General features: G+C 37.2%; 1 protein-coding gene across 1 annotated transcript; it reads right to left on the bottom strand.

Annotated features, from left to right (window-relative positions):
- Window positions 1–212: 212 nt before the first annotated feature.
- LOC145777674 (prolyl 4-hydroxylase subunit alpha-2-like) lies at window positions 213–14,922 on the bottom strand. The gene is made up of 12 exons (XM_082589109.1): window positions 14,798–14,922; window positions 12,398–12,549; window positions 6,704–6,841; window positions 6,159–6,343; window positions 5,809–5,903; window positions 5,589–5,724; window positions 4,820–4,996; window positions 3,858–4,028; window positions 2,756–2,809; window positions 1,884–1,940; window positions 688–853; window positions 213–298 (listed from the first exon to the last, which is right to left on the bottom strand). Exons 1-12 carry the CDS (start codon window positions 14,887–14,889, stop codon window positions 213–215), a joined length of 1,509 nt encoding a protein of 502 aa, XP_082445235.1. The 5' UTR covers window positions 14,890–14,922.
- Window positions 14,923–20,102: the final 5,180 nt, after the last annotated feature.

The following is a 20,102-nucleotide window of genomic DNA, read 5'->3' as shown; positions in this document are numbered from 1 at the left end:
TGACGCTGTCAAAGCAACTGACGTCAGCCACATCTAGCCTGGGGAACAAATTAACATCAGTAAAAACACTGAAGCCTATTGAGAGAACAGTTTGCGTTGTGAAGAAAAACAAGCCAAGTTAAAAAAAATTCATACTAGGTCAATAAAGTTGATCAATTCAAACATTTACATCTGATAACAGCCGGTTTTGAAAAAATATGACATTGCAACGTTTAAAATATGCGATTGTCAGCTTTGCGTTTCAGTTGACACTTTCGACGAAACTCTTGATCTCTTTCGTGAATCCATTTGTTGCTAACTGCAACAGAAAACAACAAAAAATTGAGCTTATCGGTTTATGTGGAGTTTCTACTGGTGGTAGGCCTACAACTACAAGATAGAGAGAGAAAAGTTTTGTTTTGTCTGTTACGAGAATAGTGCGGTGCAATTATAAACAATACGAATAATATAGCACTAGCACAGATAATGTCTAAACTCTAAATAATAAACTTATAGTTTTTTTCACATGCTTCTGCTCTTTACAACCTAACATTTTATCTGTGGACCTATTGTTCGTAGCCTACGTAGGGCTGTACGCTAGCTTTTGATTTAGAAACAACCCTTGTTATAATTGTCGACAAGAAAAAAGTGTGTTAAGCATGTCGTAACACTTTAGAGTGATCTTACAAGATAGAATACTTTACTTACCCCATTTTACCCCGGTAAGTACAGGACAAGCTGCGTGTTGAGTTCTTGCGTCACCATCTCCTGAAGGATAGAGATTATACCAAAAAGTAGCACTTCCTTTCAGCGGTTGAACTGGTACTCCACTTTGTATAAATACCGTTTTTCCGCCGTAATCCACATTATTCATCTAAATATCGTTTCTAGCACTAGTTGCAAGTTCATCTGATGAAAGTAAAAGCAACGACAAATCGGTTGATTTATTGCTTCAGTGAAGGCCCTTAGAATCTATTCAAATGATTCTCTTTGAATAAGGACGTTCTGATGATTCCCCTTTCAGGGTGAAACAGGCTGTCGAGGGTTTAGAGATTAATAACTATATTTGAACAATAGGCGTTAAAGTGCCTACCAAGGTGAAAGGAGAAAAGGGATAAAAATATCTATGTTGCCATTATAACAAATGATGTATTAATTTAAATTACTAATATTCTGATCTAATGTGGGAAATTCAACTTAAACTAAATTTTGTAAAATGTTGTTGTGTATATGGACTGCCCAGACTAAACCCACATGAGATCTCACATTAAATCCCTGCATTAGTTATTGACAGTATAAAAACAACACTGACAAAGTTGTTTTTGTACAGCCAATCAAAAATATTTTGTTTTATAAAAACGTTTTTTTAATATTGGGCAACCCACTTATTACCCATGGTTGGATGATTTTACAATTGGACTGCCTAGATTCAACTCAGATTAGTGCTCAAATTTTTTTCTGCTTTCTTTTTCAAACTAAAAGAAAATAATAAGAAGTTGAAATTAGGAGATGGGGATGAAAAAAATAAAGAGATGAAAAAAAATAATAACTGGACTTGTGTTAACCCATTTGTGACCCATACCTAAATTATCCAGATGGTATGCCTACAAGCCCAAGGGCCCATATAAATTTTTATTGGGCCCCAGTTGGGCTTGCTGGCTGGGAAACTTTCAAAAAAGCTTTCTTAGGGCATATTATATTCCCTCAATCAATGTATCCTAACATAATAGTGTGGGCCTACCGGTATTTGGCTAACTATCTTTTCTGAATCGGAGTTAGGCCTATTCCTACACAATGCACATTGTTCTATCGAACAAATTAAGACCATAAGAAGGGTTGACAAACATTAGCTTTATATAACGTTGCACCATTTGACGAAAAACCTTTCGTATCACATAACCTACGTAGATCAGAAAAGTGGCGATTCTATTTCCGTTTCTGTTGTCAAATTTAGCTTTGCCCTGCAACAATACTTAGCTGGTTAATATGGCTTATCAATTTATTGCTGTTTTATTTTCTGAAACAAAGACAAATAATTTATGGCCAACTAGTCGGAACCGACGCGTCTCATACAGGGGTTTCATAGATTATTGCGACCACAAAAAATGTAAAAATATTGCTTGTAATCAATCAACAAATTGGCTGCATAGCCGAGTGGTGAGAGCCCTGGAACGGCAATCGAAAAGGCGCCGGTTCGACACCGCTCAAGAGCATGCGGCTGTGTCTATGGCAGGACACTTAAACGCATGCCTGAATGTGGACACGAAGATTGGCTTCCTTGCCTTCCCGTCCACTCAATCTAAATTTTCAACCACCTGGTGTAAGCCTGGATACGCCAAACAAACAAAAAAACAAAACCAACAGAAATGTAATCCATCAACGGAATCAATCAACAGAACGAATAGTTTAATTTTTAATTTATTGAACGAATACTTTAATTTTTAATTACGTATATCAACATTTAAATATAGCAATAAAGGTAAGTTATAGGCTTTGACTCGCACGATAGCTTATAACCCGCAACCAAAACGTTTTGCTCGCCTTCGTTCAAATGGGTCCATGAATCCCTGTTTGAGAACCACTGCAACATTGCTTGCTGTAGCATACATAATCTACATGTCGTTATATCAGTTGCTTTTTACCCATAAGCTGATTACATCACAATTTTAAGTAATCTTTGTTATCTTAATTTTTACAAAATGAGAAAATGAATTCATTTTATGCTAACAGTGCTTTTCTAAACTAAATTTTTGCTAAAACTTTCTATCTGGATTACCTCAAAGTAATCAAGATGGGGTTCGAACTGGCCACCCACGCCATAGTTGACAACCTGAAATTAGATCTGAGATAACTTTTCTTTAGAAAAATGTAACACAGTTAATTTATGGAGCATTTGAGTGTTCTGCCTCTTTTAGAGCGTGTATAACCTCACTGCAATGAAAACTTGCAAAAGATTTTGGACTGACCTACAGTAATAGCTACTGCCGAAAACGAAAAGCAACTTTTATTTGCATGTGACACAAACCTTTCTGTTAAACGAAAGAGCGAAAGGGAGCGACCGAAAAAATGAGAGTTCCACCCCTTCTTTAAAACTCTTTCTACGAGTGTTATGCAATGTTTGAACTGTCCTTACCAAGTTTGTCTTAACTTTAAAGCGATTTACGCATGATGTTTGACCAAGTAATGTCAAGCTTGAAACGTGACTTTTATTTATTTTTATTTTATTATTTATTTGCATCAGACCAATAGGTCCAAATTGTCAAAATTGTACTAACGTTGTAAAAAACAAACAATGTGAAAACAGAATTCGCAAAGTGTTTGTTGTTTTCAGAAAAAACACGCCCCGTTTGCTCAGTGGTTACACGCCCGGCTCAAGATTATGCGGCGCAAGTTGGACTCTCGGGGCGTGCGCTTGAGCAATGCACGTGAAGGACTGCTTTTCATTCAGCGGCACCTAGTGAATAGAATAATTCTCCGCCAACAACATTTCAACAATGGGAAAACTTCACTTTGCCAATTTCGGCAACCGCCCCGCGTTAAAAGCCTCTACAAGTATGCGAAACTGCCAGGAATAACCTGTCAAGGCTTTGTCAGCCCGAGCATAAAGGTTCAAAACCAACCAAAGTAGCTTAGCAAGTAAGTATGTTGGTTTTTCTTTCAAATCACGCGCCATCCTAATCGTATACAGACTTAGAAAAAGTGAAGAATTTTTATAGCTAATATCATGAGCCCAATCTGGCAATGCCATTACAAATACTTACTGTGGCTTGCTACACTAAGTAACAACATAATAAATCGTTTAAAGAGCCACTTCGCTTAAGCAAATTTAACTTTCCTAATCATAAAAATAATACACCATTTTCATTGAATTGACTAACCTGTAGAAATTCAGCCGTTTCCATTGATAGACCGATAATATCCGATATCCTCTGGTTTACTTTAGCCACAACAATACTGGATTCCTCAGACAACCACGCGGTTTTGCTGACGCGATATTCCAAAGACATCAAAGTACCATTTTCAGTTTCCTTCACCAACGATTTCTCAAGCTAGAATAACCAAGCAACAGTGAAAATGTAGTCGCCACTGGCCAGTAACAAAATTGAAATAATGGTATTCTCGTGCCTGGCAGTAAAAGTGTCGTCGCTCTCAAGGATTGCAAGCGAAAAGAAAGCAAGATGTCTATAGCAGGGCTACTCAACTGGCGGACCGCGGTCCGAATCCAGACCTTCTGGGTGTTGATGGAGGTCATTGAGTTTTTGGAAGAATAACCTCATTGCCACGTTTCAGGGCTTCTTTAAACCGATTTCTACAGAGAGGAAGCAATTTTTACTGTGATTATCCTAGTTGTTGGGGAGGCTTCGACTCCCCAACACTTTCTCAGAAATCTAATTCGAGTTACATTTTACCTAAAAAAAAATGGTTTGGTACAGATAATTTAACTTTCGTGGTTGCGTGGGAAATAACTTATTTACCGGTCAGCTAAAAATATTCAACTTGTCAAACTGGACTTTTGTTAATATTTGTTGAGTAACCCTGGTCTGTAGGCTACCACATTTTTAGTTTTTTTGTATCAACTAGGTAGGTCAGCACTGTAGCCAATGTTCTCAGAGTTTAATTTTATCTGGAGATTGGTGAAAGTGTTTTGTATTTTTAATTTTATCTGGAGATTGGTGAAAGTGCTGAAACGACGTTGTAAAAGGACATCAGAGCACCTGGCTGCGTCTTTGGCAAGACTCTTAAAGGTATTTCTGATGGTGGACATAAAGATTCCTTTACAATTAATCTAACTCTTTTTAATAGAGCATGAGCTCGAATACGACAAAAGTCCAATGCTCACCAAAGGCTTGGCAATGGATTTGATGACTTTTATCTCATGATCAGTGACGACGTCATAGAAACGCACCAAATGTGGGGAATCCCACATTTCTTCGAGCTTGACAGGTTGAAGGATAAGACGAGGGTGGTTGTTGTTTGTCCAATAATAACATTTCAATCGTTTTTCGATTGTTGGTGACTGAAAAAATATAACTAGGCATGTCAAGCAGAATGGATTAACCTATATTTTGCTTTGTAAGTAAAATTTGGTGTGGATAGTTGGGTAGTAAGGTGGTAAGAAAGCAACTGCCAGCTATAGTAGAGTCTGTGTTTTTCCATGGAGTTAACGAGCTGGGCTATGTTAATGTTGAATCAATGTAAAAGGAGTAGCCTATTTTGCCAGCTAGGTATTGTCGAACAGCAATTTGTATGCTTTCTTCATATAAAATAATCTTTAAATAAATTTACAAAGATGAGCTAATGCAAAACAAATGGTAAAATTCGCGAGATACGTGTTGAGAGGATCGGCAAGACAGCTACATTAGTTGGTTCTTGAAGGTGTGGTGGAAAGAAGGAAGTGCAGGGGAAGAAGGGGACGAACTTGGGAAGATGATGTAAAACAGAGGGCTGACTTGTCAAGCATTGGAGAAGCAAAAAAGTAGCAGAAAAAGTTGACGTGTGGAAGCAATTAGCATCCAACCTTCGGCTCGGAGACGGCACATGATGATGATGACCAGTCACGTCAGCAGTCATCATCCACCATGTTTTATTTTATCCTCCAGATCACTCACCATAATATTTTCTTCGCGTCGACACAATCTCTCATACTCTTCACGGGTAAGAGAACGCGGTTCTCGACTCAAAACTTCAGACGACAGCACCACATCGTTGTCGTCATCGCCTTTTTTTCGACTTTCCAGTATACTTCTGGTGATTCAAATAAAATTTATCAACTTAATGGTCTGAAAACTTCAATTGGTGACCGTAAACGACATGCCAGAGGTTATCTACCTTAAGTATTGATAATTTCCCAACGCCCGATCATGCGACGAGTTAATTTGCAGCATCTCCACCGTTACATCAAACGCCTTTCGGAAATGTTTTTGCTGTAAAACGTTTCGTGATCAAGATCCTTGTTTTTTGATAGCCAGAGCGTGATGTCCCAGCCAGCAAATAAGTGTTTTACATTGATTTAAAATCTGTCGACGTCAGGATAACATTATGATTAAACAGCTTCTGAGGCTGCTTTTATAAGGAAATTTAAAGGTGTCCATCATGCTACTACAAATATTAAGTCACTTTTCAACATGTCGTAAGATTACAGTTTGAGGTTGTTTGATCGTTTTTAACAGTATTTTAACCTGGGTAAGACAGTAAGATAGGTAGTCCAAAGCATCAAACTTCGAAAGTAGTTTATTTCTTTTTTCATCCAAAAATAAAGCTTCTTTCATCCACAATGCACAGTGATAATAATCGTTTTCGAAGTAAGCTGTTTTTCCAATGTGGAAGCAATCAACGGGACCAAGTGATTGGGTTGCTTTGTAACCTGGTATTACCAACATAATAATCATATAAATTAAAGCAATACGTTGTCTAGTCTGTCACTTCACGTATGAGAATTTCTTAATAGGATAAATAATGTTATGGTTTACTTGTTTGCTCTAAAACTGGTAAGGTTTTTTGGCGAGAGGGCCCATGTTTAACTTTTTGTATCAGATTTACGATGTCATCACATTTTTACCTCATTTACAATATCTCCACTGCTTCATGCAAGAAAGAATACAATCGGTACCGTTTTTAAGTCTTCGGCTTGACCCAACCTGGAATCGATCTCAGATGCACTAGCACCAAAGCCGAAGGCGATAAGCCACTGAGCTGGTCCAATAGGAAAGTCACATGTTGTTACCTTTGACAATTCCTTGCACCATGTCACGAGCATCAAGCATATAAGTGTCTTGTAGTCTCATGAGTGCCTTGGCTGCTCCCTTCAAATCAACTTCGCTTGGAAATTGCTCTCGTAGCAGTGTTATGTTTAACGAAAATGCTGAAATAAATGGAGAGATGTAAATATAAATAAGCTTGCACTCAACATAAAAACTTTTTTTTATATATATATTGACTCAATCAATCAATAGGATGCGTAGAAACAGCAGTTTAAAACAACCTTCCACGAATATAATCAATAAATGTAGATGGTTAAAAGACTTCAGATCAAGAATAAAACTTTCTCTCGAAGCAGGCTTGTAGCCTACCACGCATTACTGCGTGTTCCACTGCCTTCAAAAAACATAACTTAAGACCGAAAAACTTACTGATTACTAACAAACATCTGATACAAATAGATTGGTTCGAGATTTAAACCTGACACGTTTGGCCTCCAAACTGTTTGGCCTTCAATCATGTAAATCTTTGGTGACGCATGGTTTTGTGTAATGAGCCGTACCTGCTCGAGATCGGGGGCACGGCGAAGACCCCAAGAACTTTTCTATCTCCATTTTAAAGCCGCGTTGATATTATTAGATCATGTTATAAAGTCAGGGCGTTTTTGCTTATCCATGCACTAATAGGTAGAGGCATTTTCTTGTTGCGGGTTTGGGGCTTAGGAATAGCCTACTCCGAATACATTTAACAATTTACGATTGCATAATCATAATTTACGATTGCACAATCATAATTTACGATTGCACAATCTTACATCAACCAATTGGAGTGAAGGGTGTACGAGACTTCAGGGCCTTTGACAGGATAATTCGGGTCCTGTACAAATGAGATTCTCGGGCCCCAAATCAAGGCGCTTTAAAAACAAACGCACTATATCCAAACAATACATGATGGTTTATTTAATTCCCCTAGGAAAAGTTACGGGCCCGGGTCCAAAAATACTCCCTGACACCTTTGTCAACGCTACTGCATGTCTTGGATGACGGAACTAAAAACTTGGTGCTCTACGTCAGCCTCTCGATCCAATCCTGAGTAACATCGCTAGTATGGGACGTTAAAAAACTTAGACTTTTAGCCAAACAGGATCATGACGACATTCAAATGATAAAGCTAAGAGGGCTGGTCCGGGAATTGAACCCGGGTCCTCTCGCACCCGAAGCGAGAATCCTAGACCAACGAGCTATGATATCTCATAAAAATATTGGTGAAGATATTTCTTCTCGGACCTCTCGCACATCGGCCCCGAGCAGAATGGTGCGCATGCACATTGCACAGTGGTTATTCTATTTTGTCAAGACTAAATTTTTCAAAAAACATTTGAAAAATCTAAACAAGATTTCACACCTTGTCAGTGTAAGCAACAGTGAAAAAAAAGCTTTCAAATTTTACTTCATCATTACTTTGGTGACATAGATCGGCGTTCCAAAGCAATGTTTTCACTCATAAAACTCTAGAAACATCAAATATTTAGCCGCCAACGTCAAAAAATGGTATGCTTTACGAAGTAGGTTACCTGTAATTTCATTGTGAAAATTGTTTGAAAAGCAAGTTAAGTTTATCAGTTTATAAAAAGCAATTTCAAGCAAAGATTTTGCAACAAAAATGCAATATTCCATATGGGCTCGTTCGGGATTTGTATCCGGCAGTGTTGGGCGCGATAACTCATTTTTCAGTTAAGCGATAACGATAATCGATAAACGAAAAACGCCTAAAGCGATAACGATAAACGATAAATCAAAAAAAAGTTAAGCGATAACGATAAGCGATAAATTATCGCCGATAATGTCCGATAACGATAATTTTTTTTCTTGATTAGCGCTACCCCATCCCATGCAGCACGAACTGTTTTCATCAACATGACGAAAAATCGAACATATATGCTGTAAAGGGACAAAACTTTTTGTAAGTTATGCATGAATAGAATCGCAACAGCGGCAGTAGGTATCGAATCTTCAACTTCTTGATCCAGAATCAAACCACTGAGGTAACCGCCGTGCTTATAATTATACCTTCAGATATCAGTTGGATGCTTTTATCAATTGAGTTACACTGCCGCTTACGTGCAGTAGGCAAAATAATTAAATCAAATGAAAATACTATAAAAAATTCCAAACTTTGTATTTTGCTTTCTGCTTAAAGGGCTGTTTACAGCAAAGTCAGCAATAATTGAAAAAATTCCAAAAAACGCAAAATGCTTGAAAATTTATCAGTAATCTTAAGCGTTATTGGTAGTAAAAATGTGCAGAGCCTAATACTGTGAAATTCATCAAGCTTGTCAAATTAGTCGTGTTTGTTTAAGAACAATAACATAATTCTCTTAATTTACTGATAATTTCAGATAATTTTTTTTGTTTTCTTTGTGAACACCATCATTAAAGCAATGGCAGAACGCTGAGTTGTTGAGATAAGAATTACAATATAGGCACTGTATTAGTGGGAATAAAAATATTTGATTGAGGTAGGCTAGGTCGCATAGGTAAATGAGAAAGGTTATATATACTGTATTTAGCATAATTTTACCACGCAACTCGATGCGCCTATTGTCATGCAAAAACTACTACAAGATGCAAAAAATGTGATGTCGGTCTGCATGTCAAATGCTTCCAGCAATATCATAGCCTATTCCACAATGACTTGTTTCAGTGATATTGTGTTACTTTGCTAATTTTCATCTTCATATTTTTTAAACTTTCATTTTAATAAAATGCTCGATGACAATAATGACATGACAAGACATGAACAAGACATTTCTCATTTATCACTTTTTGAGCGATAAGTAAAATGTAATAACGCTTAAGCATTATAGGCACAAGAAACTTGTGAAATTTGATAACGGATTTGCCTAGCGTCTTATATATAGGACGTTTTTTTTCTCAAAAAGTACAAACACAATTAGGAAAAAAATAATTGTGATAGGCTATGTTCTTTAGGTCATACTGTAATTATGCAATATTTAAATTTTCCAAAATTTTTTTTAAGTACTTTCACTTTCGGCACAAATGGGTTAACTTTTTAAGTTAAATGGCACTTACGAATTTGGTTATTATTTTTGGATTAAAGTTATATCGCCAAGCTAGAAAAAAATCGATCTTATAGTCTATAACCGATCTTGTGTTGTTATTGTGTGTGAATTTTGTCTTTTAAACTGAGTTTGTGACGTAACCGCACGTCTCAAGGCAAGTTCTTGCAATTTTAGTTAATCTACTCATCTAAAGATTTAATGCGCTTAAAACAGTAAGTTTCATGTTTTGACGAGAGGGATTTTATTTTTTACGACAATTACTAAAAACTAACACTTCCAACGAAAAAAGAAAACACAAAAATAAAATGGTTGATCGTGAGGTGGCGCGAAAGACCATGTTTCCGATGTAAAAGCGGCTTCGTATTGCGACACTTTCACAAACCACTTGCCAATTTCTTTCCCTTCGCTTCAAAGGAATCTGTACTGTCTGTGCGCTTACATTTTAATTGTAAAATTCACTCGCGATTGCCGATTGCAGCAAAACAACAAGAGACTTGTTGCATGCATTTCATTGCATTGCAATTTGCAACTCTAAAAATTATTGTGTTGTCAGGGCTGTCGCTGCAGGAGGGCGTGCCCCCTCCCTTGACAACGACCTGTGCACATACACTTCAGGCACTGAAGAAGAACTGGTTTTAATTTTAGTTTTATTAATTAGGTGGCTAATAAAAATATTACTTTTCATGATCTTTCCACTTGTGTGTTGATCCGAAATAAAATTTATCGGCGATTAATTATCGACGATAATCAAATATTGCCTTTGGCGATAACGATAAACGATAACTGAAAAAATAATTGAGCGATAACGATAAGCGATAAAAATTTATCGCCGATATATTATCGCCGATAATGCCCATCACTGGTATCCGGCATGTCTCGCACTGGGACGAATCATACCCCGAGTCCAACGAGCCACATTTTAATGTGTCGTCGTCGTGTGAGCCTATGGAGCCAAGGGTCTATCCTTTTATCACCCCAGATTCACGATGTTTCCGGACTAAGCTGGAAAGCTACTAGAGAGAAGCCAGTCTTTTTTTTCATCATCCAAGATACGCAAACCTTCCATTCATTAGGTGGCTTGAATATGGTGCAAGCGTTGATGATGTGGTCCAGTGTCTGTTCCTCAGCACCACATTCACAAGCAGAGAAATAAGCTATTTTCCAATGGTGAATGGTTTAGCAAAAAAGCCCTACGCTCGCACGGAGACGGTTGAGGCACACCCATGCCTATCTTTGTAGTGTCAGGCCGGTGTGATGGGTGACAGCATCGGGGATGAAAGAATGGAGTCTGGTGCTGTTTGACTTCCATTGAGAGTTCTATTTATGGTCCGTCCAATAAGCCGTAAAGATTTTTTTCCATCAGCTTCTTTAATCAGAAGTTGAGCGGCTGGCACGAATGGGTGACTTGATTTCAGTCGACGGGTGCTGTCTTTGGGGAGCAGAGATCTTGGATTGGAGAAGATGATTGGGTTCCATGCCCGTCGACCGAGAGACAGAGTAGCTTCTCCGCGACGACACTCAGCGGGTTGGATGCCAGCAAGAATGGGAAGATTGTCCGATGGTGTGGGACGCGGACACCGGTCACTATGCGCAGAGCGCAGTTTATGGCAGTGTCGATGTTGTGGCAGTGAGCACTGTGGCACCAAAGAGGTGCACAGTAGCCTACTCTGCTGAGGAGTAGACAAGGGCGAGGGCTGCCATACGCAAAGTGTCAGCCCTCGGTCCCCAGCTGAAGCCTGTCAGGCACTTGAGCAGCGGAGCACGCCACCAGAGTTCCTTGGTTTCTAGCAGAAGGACAGTGATTTTCTGTAGTTCAGCTGAGTTCAGTCGCCATTTCTGGAAATCTACAATCATTTTTTATTCAACCATCCAAGCATATTAATAATTGTTAAATATTTCAGAAAATTTCAGACTAGTTAGCAATTTCTAGTACACTAAATCCTTTTTGAGTCAAGTAGCCAGTGAAATTTCGCACAAGAACTTTAAGCGCTTTGATCACTAGGTCTTTTGAAAATCTATTAAGAGCTCCGACCCAAAATTTGGTGCGTTTTTCATGGTGAAATCTTTCGCCTCGGAAACGTGTTGCAAAACAGCCAAACGCTCTTTTCTAGTGTAAGCTTGAACAAGTAGCACAATTCTGAATTATAAAACCATAACCAAAAAGCAAAACTAGCCCAAAAACCCTCGAATGCTGAATTTTTCTCACAACTTTGAATCAAAACTAGCCCAATTCCGCAGGAAAACCACGCGACTGGTAACCTATAATGAAGCACATCAAATGAGTAAAACCTAAATTGGGATGAGGGCTTCAGACGTATGACCATTGCTTTAAATACGGCTTATTTGAATTATTACACAACAAATAGTAGAAGTCATGGAAGATTTTCTTTTGTTTCATCCGCACCACGTTTGTCATCAGCACCACGTTTGTCATCCGCACCACGTTTGTCATCCGCACCACGTTTGTCATCAGCATCCCAATATTTTTCATACGCACCAGTGCGTACCATTCACAGGTGTAAAAGCACTGATCTAATCTACCATGACAAATTTTATTAAAAAGCAGGTAGGATGGTTTGTTTATGAAAAGATATTGCTCATGTAATTCTTTCAAAAGTGGATTGCATTTAAGACTACCTGGAGATGCATCTTTCGTAATGAGGTTTTGTATCTGTCTCCATTCCAAAGCCAAGCGCTTGATAAGTCGATATTGGCTAACAGGATGGCCAAGATATTTGTGAACATCTGATTGAGCATTTTCGGAAAGTTGTTGATATTTCTCAAAAAGCCTGAAAGCGAAAAATGCATAAGCGGAAATTAAAAAAAACATATTTTGGCACAAAAATAAGAACATTCGGAGTTGCCAACCAGATAGACACAATTTTTTTGTCTTTCTCTCCCCAAGGAGGCTACTTTGTGCTTGCCAGCTTCGGAATCCTTCATAATTATATTTTTCTTTGTTAAAATGTCAAACTTTCTTGTAAAGTTAAACATTTTACCTTCATAGATTTTCCTTAACTTTCCAAATATTAAAGACTGTGTGAAAACAAACTGTATAAAAGAAGTGCAGCAAATCCATTAACCGTTTGTCTTGTTGGAGGGGGTCGGTTGGGGCTTGGTATTTTTCAAAGGAAATTTACTAAAAAGCTACGGATTTACACCTTTGAATTTATTTTATTTTTCCTAAAAATTATTCAGATATTTATTCGGCTTTAAATGATGTTTCCATTGTCTATAGTTTTAAAGATATGACATGATTTTCATAACATGCTCTAATATTTTACCTTGTTACTAGCTAGGTCTTTTGTTTTCAAATTATACGGATTAATAGGATGACTGAGCGCCGTCGTGTGTAGAACTGCAACATAGATATCTCATGAATTGTCTTTGTTGTAAAGCATTCAACTGTAATGATTAAGCTTTTTGTTTGCAAACTCGAGTTTTGAGTTGCTTTGATTAATCTTTTAATTTCATCTTAGTTTCTTTGAAATTATCAGAGAGCATACGATAAACCATGCTGAAAAAGATGTAATTTTACATTGTTTTCTATGGCCAATAAATTTTGTTTCTATCTTAGGCCATGGCCACCTAAAGATACGGCCTGATTTGTCACATTTTGCTGAAATTTCCAGGTTTTTCTAACTTTGGGCGAACGTTTAAATAAATTTTTCTAAAATTTAGATTTTTACGCTTTCTTTAGTCTTTTCCCCAGATGACACAATAGCTTTTAACATCCTCACATGTTGAAAAACAAAGAAAATTTGATTTCAAAGATTTTAGTCAGACTGTTAATTTTCAATAACAGTCTGATTTTGTGGTTTTCAACTTACTTTTTCTCATTTGCTACTGCTTCCCCAAGGCAACAAAAAAGTTTTATGTCATTAGGAAACCGCAAAAAGTAAAAACATCTCAAAAAATGTCAGTCAAGCACTAGCAGTAGCTGTAATCAAAATCTGCAAAATGTGACAAATCAGGCCACATCTCCAGGTGGCCATGCTTAGGCTATAACAATGAACAGTAGGAAAATTCTTGACAAAACTCAGTTTATCTCATAAAACAAACAGACTGATGTGGTAAGTTTTTGTTGAGTTTTTGTTTTCTGTTGAAAGCAATAACGAGCGAGTTCTTGTCCCCCCAATTAACTTCTGCATGTACCTGCACACTTGTATTCACATAAATATTTATGGATGTTGTTGAAATATTTTTATCACTTTTGTCATTGGTTCAACGTATGCAGATGTCTGAACCAATATCAAACAAAACTGATTTTCTGGGTTTTTGGTTCAGAAAAACATCATTATGATGTATTGTGACGTAGCCTATCAGTCAGCAGTAGTTTATGCGCTTTTGGTTTTTGGGTATGTATCAATTACAAAAGATTGGTTTTTGTAGTAACGCCGTCAACCGCAAACTGCATCTAAAATGCTATTTCAAAGTTTAAGAAATCTTCTAAATCTAATGCGTGAGAAATAACTTGACACAAAACGCATGTCCAACAAATTAGAAAAAAATGTAGAAAACGTTTTCTTGCAAATCTAGTTGATAACATGAAAAAAAACATTTCAATCATTCAGATACAAACGTGCATTTTTAAAATATCAATAACCTTTGAATTTGCAGAAGGAAAACATCAAAAATTTAGTCAAAATTTTTTTGGACGACAATAGCAATAAGCCTAACAAAAGAATGTTTTTGTAAGATTTGATATCTTTGTTAATGTATTTGTTCTTCGTATCGTTATGCTACGACTTTGAGTTTGTCACGCAGAACGGGACTTCCATTTGGCAATGCACAAATAACCTCTTCTATAACCTACGAATACGATTTCAGTAAAAGATTATTATTACTACACGTTATGTCGAGTTACCCGGTGGCGAGTTAGCCGGACTGCTTATATAAGAAAAAAATAGTCGTTCTGCTGGAACCAGAAAAAAAGCATCTAATTGGGCTGACTTAACGTTTGCGTTAACTGACGTTGAGTTTTGATTTTATTCTACTGTGCTACAACTAAGCCGATAAGCGAACCTCAAAAATTACCTTTTGATATTTTGGATCTTTGCTTCTTTTGCTTGGATATACTTTTGAAGTGATAAAAGCAAATCCAATTCCACGTGAACTAAATCTTCCATTTGACTAAGTGATGTGAACCATTCGCAGCATGCATAGTTGATAATAAATATAGTCAAAAACAAACAACTTTTACTTTTTAAATTAGTCATTATAAAATTTTGAAAATTGAGTTGATCCCTGCAAAATGTGGACAATTCGTACTTTCTCATGGTAAAAAAATAATTATATGGACAAAATTTCACATTTAGTATTGCTACAAGCCTCCAGGTAGGCCTACATTCCATTAAAAAATCCATTTTTTGGATGTTTCACATTTAATATGTTTTCCATGAAACTTTCAATCAACTATTATTGCACAGACTTAAGGAAACAAATGCACAAAAAACGAAAATTAACCAAAAAGAATTTTTTCTGTAATGGAGATCTACCAAAAAAATAATTTTCCAAATTAGAGATCAACAAAATTAAGATCTGCTAAAACGCAGACCTAACAAATCGGCGTAGTTCAACTACGCATATAAGCAGGTCTCGGAATCATCGACCCTTAGCCTACCCGAAGCTTCAAAACCCATCCAATTTGCCATCGACACATTATTTGAGAAATAGAAGTAAGCCTCTGTTATTACTTGAAGCCAATTAAAAAAAAAAACACCAACTACACACTACTGTATTAGGGAGTAGGCTACTCAACGTGAGATGATACTTTTACTTCAGACTTGATGTTTGAAAACAGTTTCTGGAGGCATAGCCTATTAGCCTACAAAATGCCGCCTCAAACCTTGTACGCTACAATGGCTTACGATTGCAACAAGGTTTCAACGGACACAGCGTTTCATCCCTAAACGGATCACGAAGTTTCACCCCTTATCATAAAGAAACGCAACGACGTTCATGTCTAACCTTACTGGATAGGTCTACTTTTGATGACCCTCGTAATGCTGCAATTGTGTATTGCGGCCAATAGCAGTTAGGCTAGTGACTGAATGAGCTTGCCCTGAACAATGCTTAACAAAATTTTCAATTAAACAGTAGCCTACTAGAACAGTACAGTTGATCAGTATTAATTTACTAGCAAGTAGGCTACAACAACTATGGCATAAGCCATTTGAAACATAACTCCCAAACTACAGTATTGTATGGTATATCCATATCTTTTATCGATGTCAATTTATCGAACTTAGGAATACTGAGAACACTGATAAGGCAATTCAGCTCAATAGGTTAGCCTACTGGTATCGTAATCTACAGTGGCCAACACAAGCTCAGAACAAACAAAACAAGAAAATATAGACCACAATATTACTATGCAGAAATAAGCGTGTTTTTTACAACAAATACTTATTAAAGATCTTAATTGGTCTGAGCAATCATTGTTGCTTGTCGTTTGAATTAATCTATAGCCTACCGATAAAAACCTCAACAACGGTGAAGCAGCCTCCCGATAAAATGTGTTATGTATTGGGATCATCAGAAGGTTCTAATTCAAAAAGAATATACTGTAATTTAATAAGAACTATTTGAGTTTTATTTAAATAAAAACGTATAGGCTGCTAATGATCCCGACCCAGACAGCAAAATTTGTCATTTTTACATTGATTCAAGGTCTGCAGACGTTAAATCAACGTAAAAATGACAGATTTTGCTGGCTGGGGAATAGGATGAAAAAGGTTGCAGTGACGTTTCAGTTGACTAAAAGCGGAAAATATGAGTTCCCGAGCTAGCTTGTCTTTGTGTTAAAAAGGTTACCTATCCATGCTTTACATGTTTTGTTTGCACTACACGTTAGATTTCGCTTTGTGTTGTTGTTTACATCACGCAACAACTTTGTCACTCTATCATAAGTAGGCCTAATTTTTTCTGCATTAACCTTTTGCGGTTCAAGTACATCCCTGAGATGCAAAATAACATTATGTAATACGGTCCAACGTCATCCCTGGGATGATGTCTACATATTGCTGCTCAACAAGGTCCAAATACCTCCGTGGGGTGCTTTTGAAAATTTGGAAATTTTGAAAAAAAATTTGGACCTGTAGGCCTACGGACCAAAACCTGAAAAAAATTTGGACCTCGAAAGGTTAAAGGTCTTTTAAAAACAAACCATTCTTATTTTAAAAACTCTTTTTTGGTATCAGGTTTTAGCTCAGTAAAAATATTACTTCCTTCTTCTTTTCTTCATTCCATCTAAAACGAAATATGATTTTCGCAACATGAGGAAATGAACATGAGAAATGCCAAGCCTTTCGACTTGACGCTTTAATTTAATAAAGTTCATACACGCTTAATTCAACAAAAGCCTTTTAATCTAGCAATTTTCATGGGGGTTTTAAAATGTCCGCCCCGATAACTTCGTTGGCTAGCGCTTGACTTCTAGAACGAAGAAGCTTCAAGATCAAGCGGCGTAGTTCGACTCTCGGGGTGTGCGCTTGATCAACGCACGTTAAGGACTGCTCTCCATTCAGCGGCATCTAATAGATGGAATAATTCCCGGCAACAAGACTTCAACAATCGGAAACTTCACTCTGTCAATCTCGGTGACAGGGCCGCGAATTTTTTTTCCACAAAGTTTTTGTCTCATTTGCATATTTCTTTAAGTGTAGCCATTACTGGTTACCCAGCGGCGCGCGTAACTGCTTTTATCGATTCATGTTTTTCGCGCGGTTTACAAAGTCAGCAGCCAATTTTCGCCCTCCAGGTCCAAATCTAAACATTGAACTTGAAAAAAACGCAGCCTGGAGACACACCTTGTCTACTCAAGTTTAAAAAAGTTGAGAAAAGAAATTGATTTTGGTCACTATAAAAGTAAGATTTTCCGAATTGATTAAGAATTAACCCTAACCCTACTTTTTTTGAAAAGCTTTTGTGCAATGCAAAAATTAATTTAAAGAAAAAAAACTTGACCTCGATAGATGTCGAGCTGTTGTCATCACGATCATAAGGCACAAGATGAAACCACTGAACTAACCACGCCAACGAAAAAGTGTTTGCATTCACACGGTATTAATACAAGCTCTATGCGAAGTAACAGAAACTTCGTGGGAAATAAAATTTCGCGATCAGGCCTGCGTGAGTTATTCAAAACTTCTACAAGTAGGCGAAACTGCCAGGATTAAGCTCTGCAAGAAGCTTTTCCAGTCAGAGGAAAAGAGTCCATTAATCAGTCTTCGCAAACCTCTCAAACTCCTAAAACCTCGCAAAGCTTTGGAAAGGATTTTGTAATTGATGGCCTATGAGGTTTTCATAGTCTGTATAAATAGATAAGCTTAGACCAGTGCACTTCAACCTTTTGTTTGTGGTACACCTTTTTTTCAATTTTTAATAACTTCGTATACCTCACGAATAGCAATGTTTAATTGTGCACAGGAAGTAAAAAAAAAGTTTAGTCTCAGCCTTAGACTCGCAAATAATGGCAAGCTTGTTTGATTGTACTGTATGGGCTACATAAAGATTGTCAGAAAATATGGTCACATTTTTTTCTAATACTAATCATTTTTTGTTTGATTTGAATCTTTGTACCTAAGTGATGGAGCTTTGGTAGAGAATTTGTATTGTACGATTAGCATAAGCACGCAACTTTTTAACTCAACTAGATTGAACATTTGCATTTATTTTAGATACTCACAGAAAAAACTACAAACAAAACAATATGTCGATCGTTTTTGACACTACATCAATAGCAGTCAAAGCCCATCGGAATTGTAAATTCTTGCCTAATTATTTCACATTGTCCAGCTTTCGCGAAAATATTGACCGTTTTTAATCAGATTTCTTATCTCTAACACTTTGTAAACAGGGCCAATACAAAAAAGATAGAATTATAAAATGTAGGATGCATTTGAAATACAGTAGCCTAGGGTAGGGTACTTTAAGTTTCTTAACACCACTTTTTGTGTGATTAGAAAAGGTTATTTTGAGAAATGCAAACGTAAGTTTTATTGGCGACCTAAATTAGGTTTATTAGCTTGTAATAGCCTACAAACAAAAGAGAATAACTGTAAAAGCGTTCTTCTTTAGAGTTGACAGAAGAGTCCAGTCTAGAAGATACTTTTTGACCCGGATATTTTTATGGGCCATGAACATTTTTAAGGGGATCGAAGTCATAAAGAAACCACAGCGTATTCTTCGGATACAATGCGCTTTTCTTAAAAATGCCTTTATTAAGGGCACAAAGGTCTGATTGGTACCATACCCAAAATATCCTCTCACGGCCCTGCGTTTAGATATCATTCAATCAAGTTCATTTTTTTAACCAGTTGATAGGCCACAACAAAAGTATCACACAGGTAAGGTAAGCTACATAGGCTACTGCATCATAAATAAACATCATATACAGATAGTGAAGAAATGTTGTGGTGACCTTATATTATTAGGCTTTTGTTTTAGAGTCATACGGATGTGGTAGAGTAGACTAAGCTTTGTCGATTGCAGGACCTATGCCAGCATTGTGAGCATTGAGTCAACGCGCATTAGCCTGCCGCTTCCGTGAATTTCTCATACTCCACGCGAATTTAACTAAGTTAAATGAAAACCGGACAACGCCTACACGCAAAAACTGGAAGCAGGCTTTACCAACTAAACAGTGAGTTAGAAAACAATGAAAGATTTTTATGAGTAATGACTTTCCGAACGTGTGCATATTAAAGTGCCCCTGACAGGTTGGATCCAAGTATAGTAACTTTTTAAAGCATTTCCTTGCGCAGAATCATACTTAGCGAACTTTTTAACCATAACCTCGTAGCTCGACTGGTTAGGGCGTAATTTACATCAAACGACGGCTCCGCAGCGCCACCACAGGCGAAACTCCATATTTCACTGCTCTGGGACGACTTTGGTGGTATTACGTCATTGTAAGTCGGCGTTCTTAGCGACGGATGAAACATACGTTTCCTAGATGTGATTGCTGGATCACAGTTTAGTCGGAGTTGGTACAAGCGGTTGCTTTTTTCAAAGATCTGTTGTTTTTTACAGTTTAATAAAACTGTACTGGATACGTTCCTACAAAACCTAAAATATACTTGAAGTGAAAAATGAAGAAATTGTACGAATCATCATTCATATTTAATTCATCATCACTATTCATAATAAATAAAAGTTCTCTCTCTCTCATAATGTGCCCTCAGTACGTACATAGCAGAGTCTATACATGTAAAAGCCTAGTTTACCTGTACAAGGGTACGTTTTTGTAAACGTTGTTGTTTAGAAGTGCTGAAATCATCATCAGCAACTGGTTGCATCTTTGCTGTTATAGATGGTAGCCTATGGCAGATTCCTTCAA

This window comes from Aplidium turbinatum, chromosome 9 (genome assembly GCF_918807975.1).
Source record: "Aplidium turbinatum chromosome 9, kaAplTurb1.1, whole genome shotgun sequence".
In the NCBI taxonomy this organism is placed as follows: Eukaryota; Metazoa; Chordata; class Ascidiacea; order Aplousobranchia; family Polyclinidae; genus Aplidium; species Aplidium turbinatum.
Note: the sequence above shows the minus strand (reverse complement) of the source record. Positions and strands in the feature narration are given on the sequence as shown.

Bases quoted from the DNA above. Each gene is read 5' to 3' on its own strand.
- LOC145777674 (XM_082589109.1), bottom strand. From the start codon at position 14,889: ATGGAAGATTTAGTTCACGTGGAATTGGATTTGCTTTTATCACTTCAA. The intron at 12,550-14,797 runs GTAATTTTTGAG...TTTCGCTTTCAG, and splicing joins AAGATCCAAAATATCAAAAG to GCTTTTTGAGAAATATCAAC. The intron at 2,810-3,857 runs GTTAGTCAATTC...ATCTAATTTCAG, and splicing joins AAACGGCTGAATTTCTACAG to GTTGTCAACTATGGCGTGGG.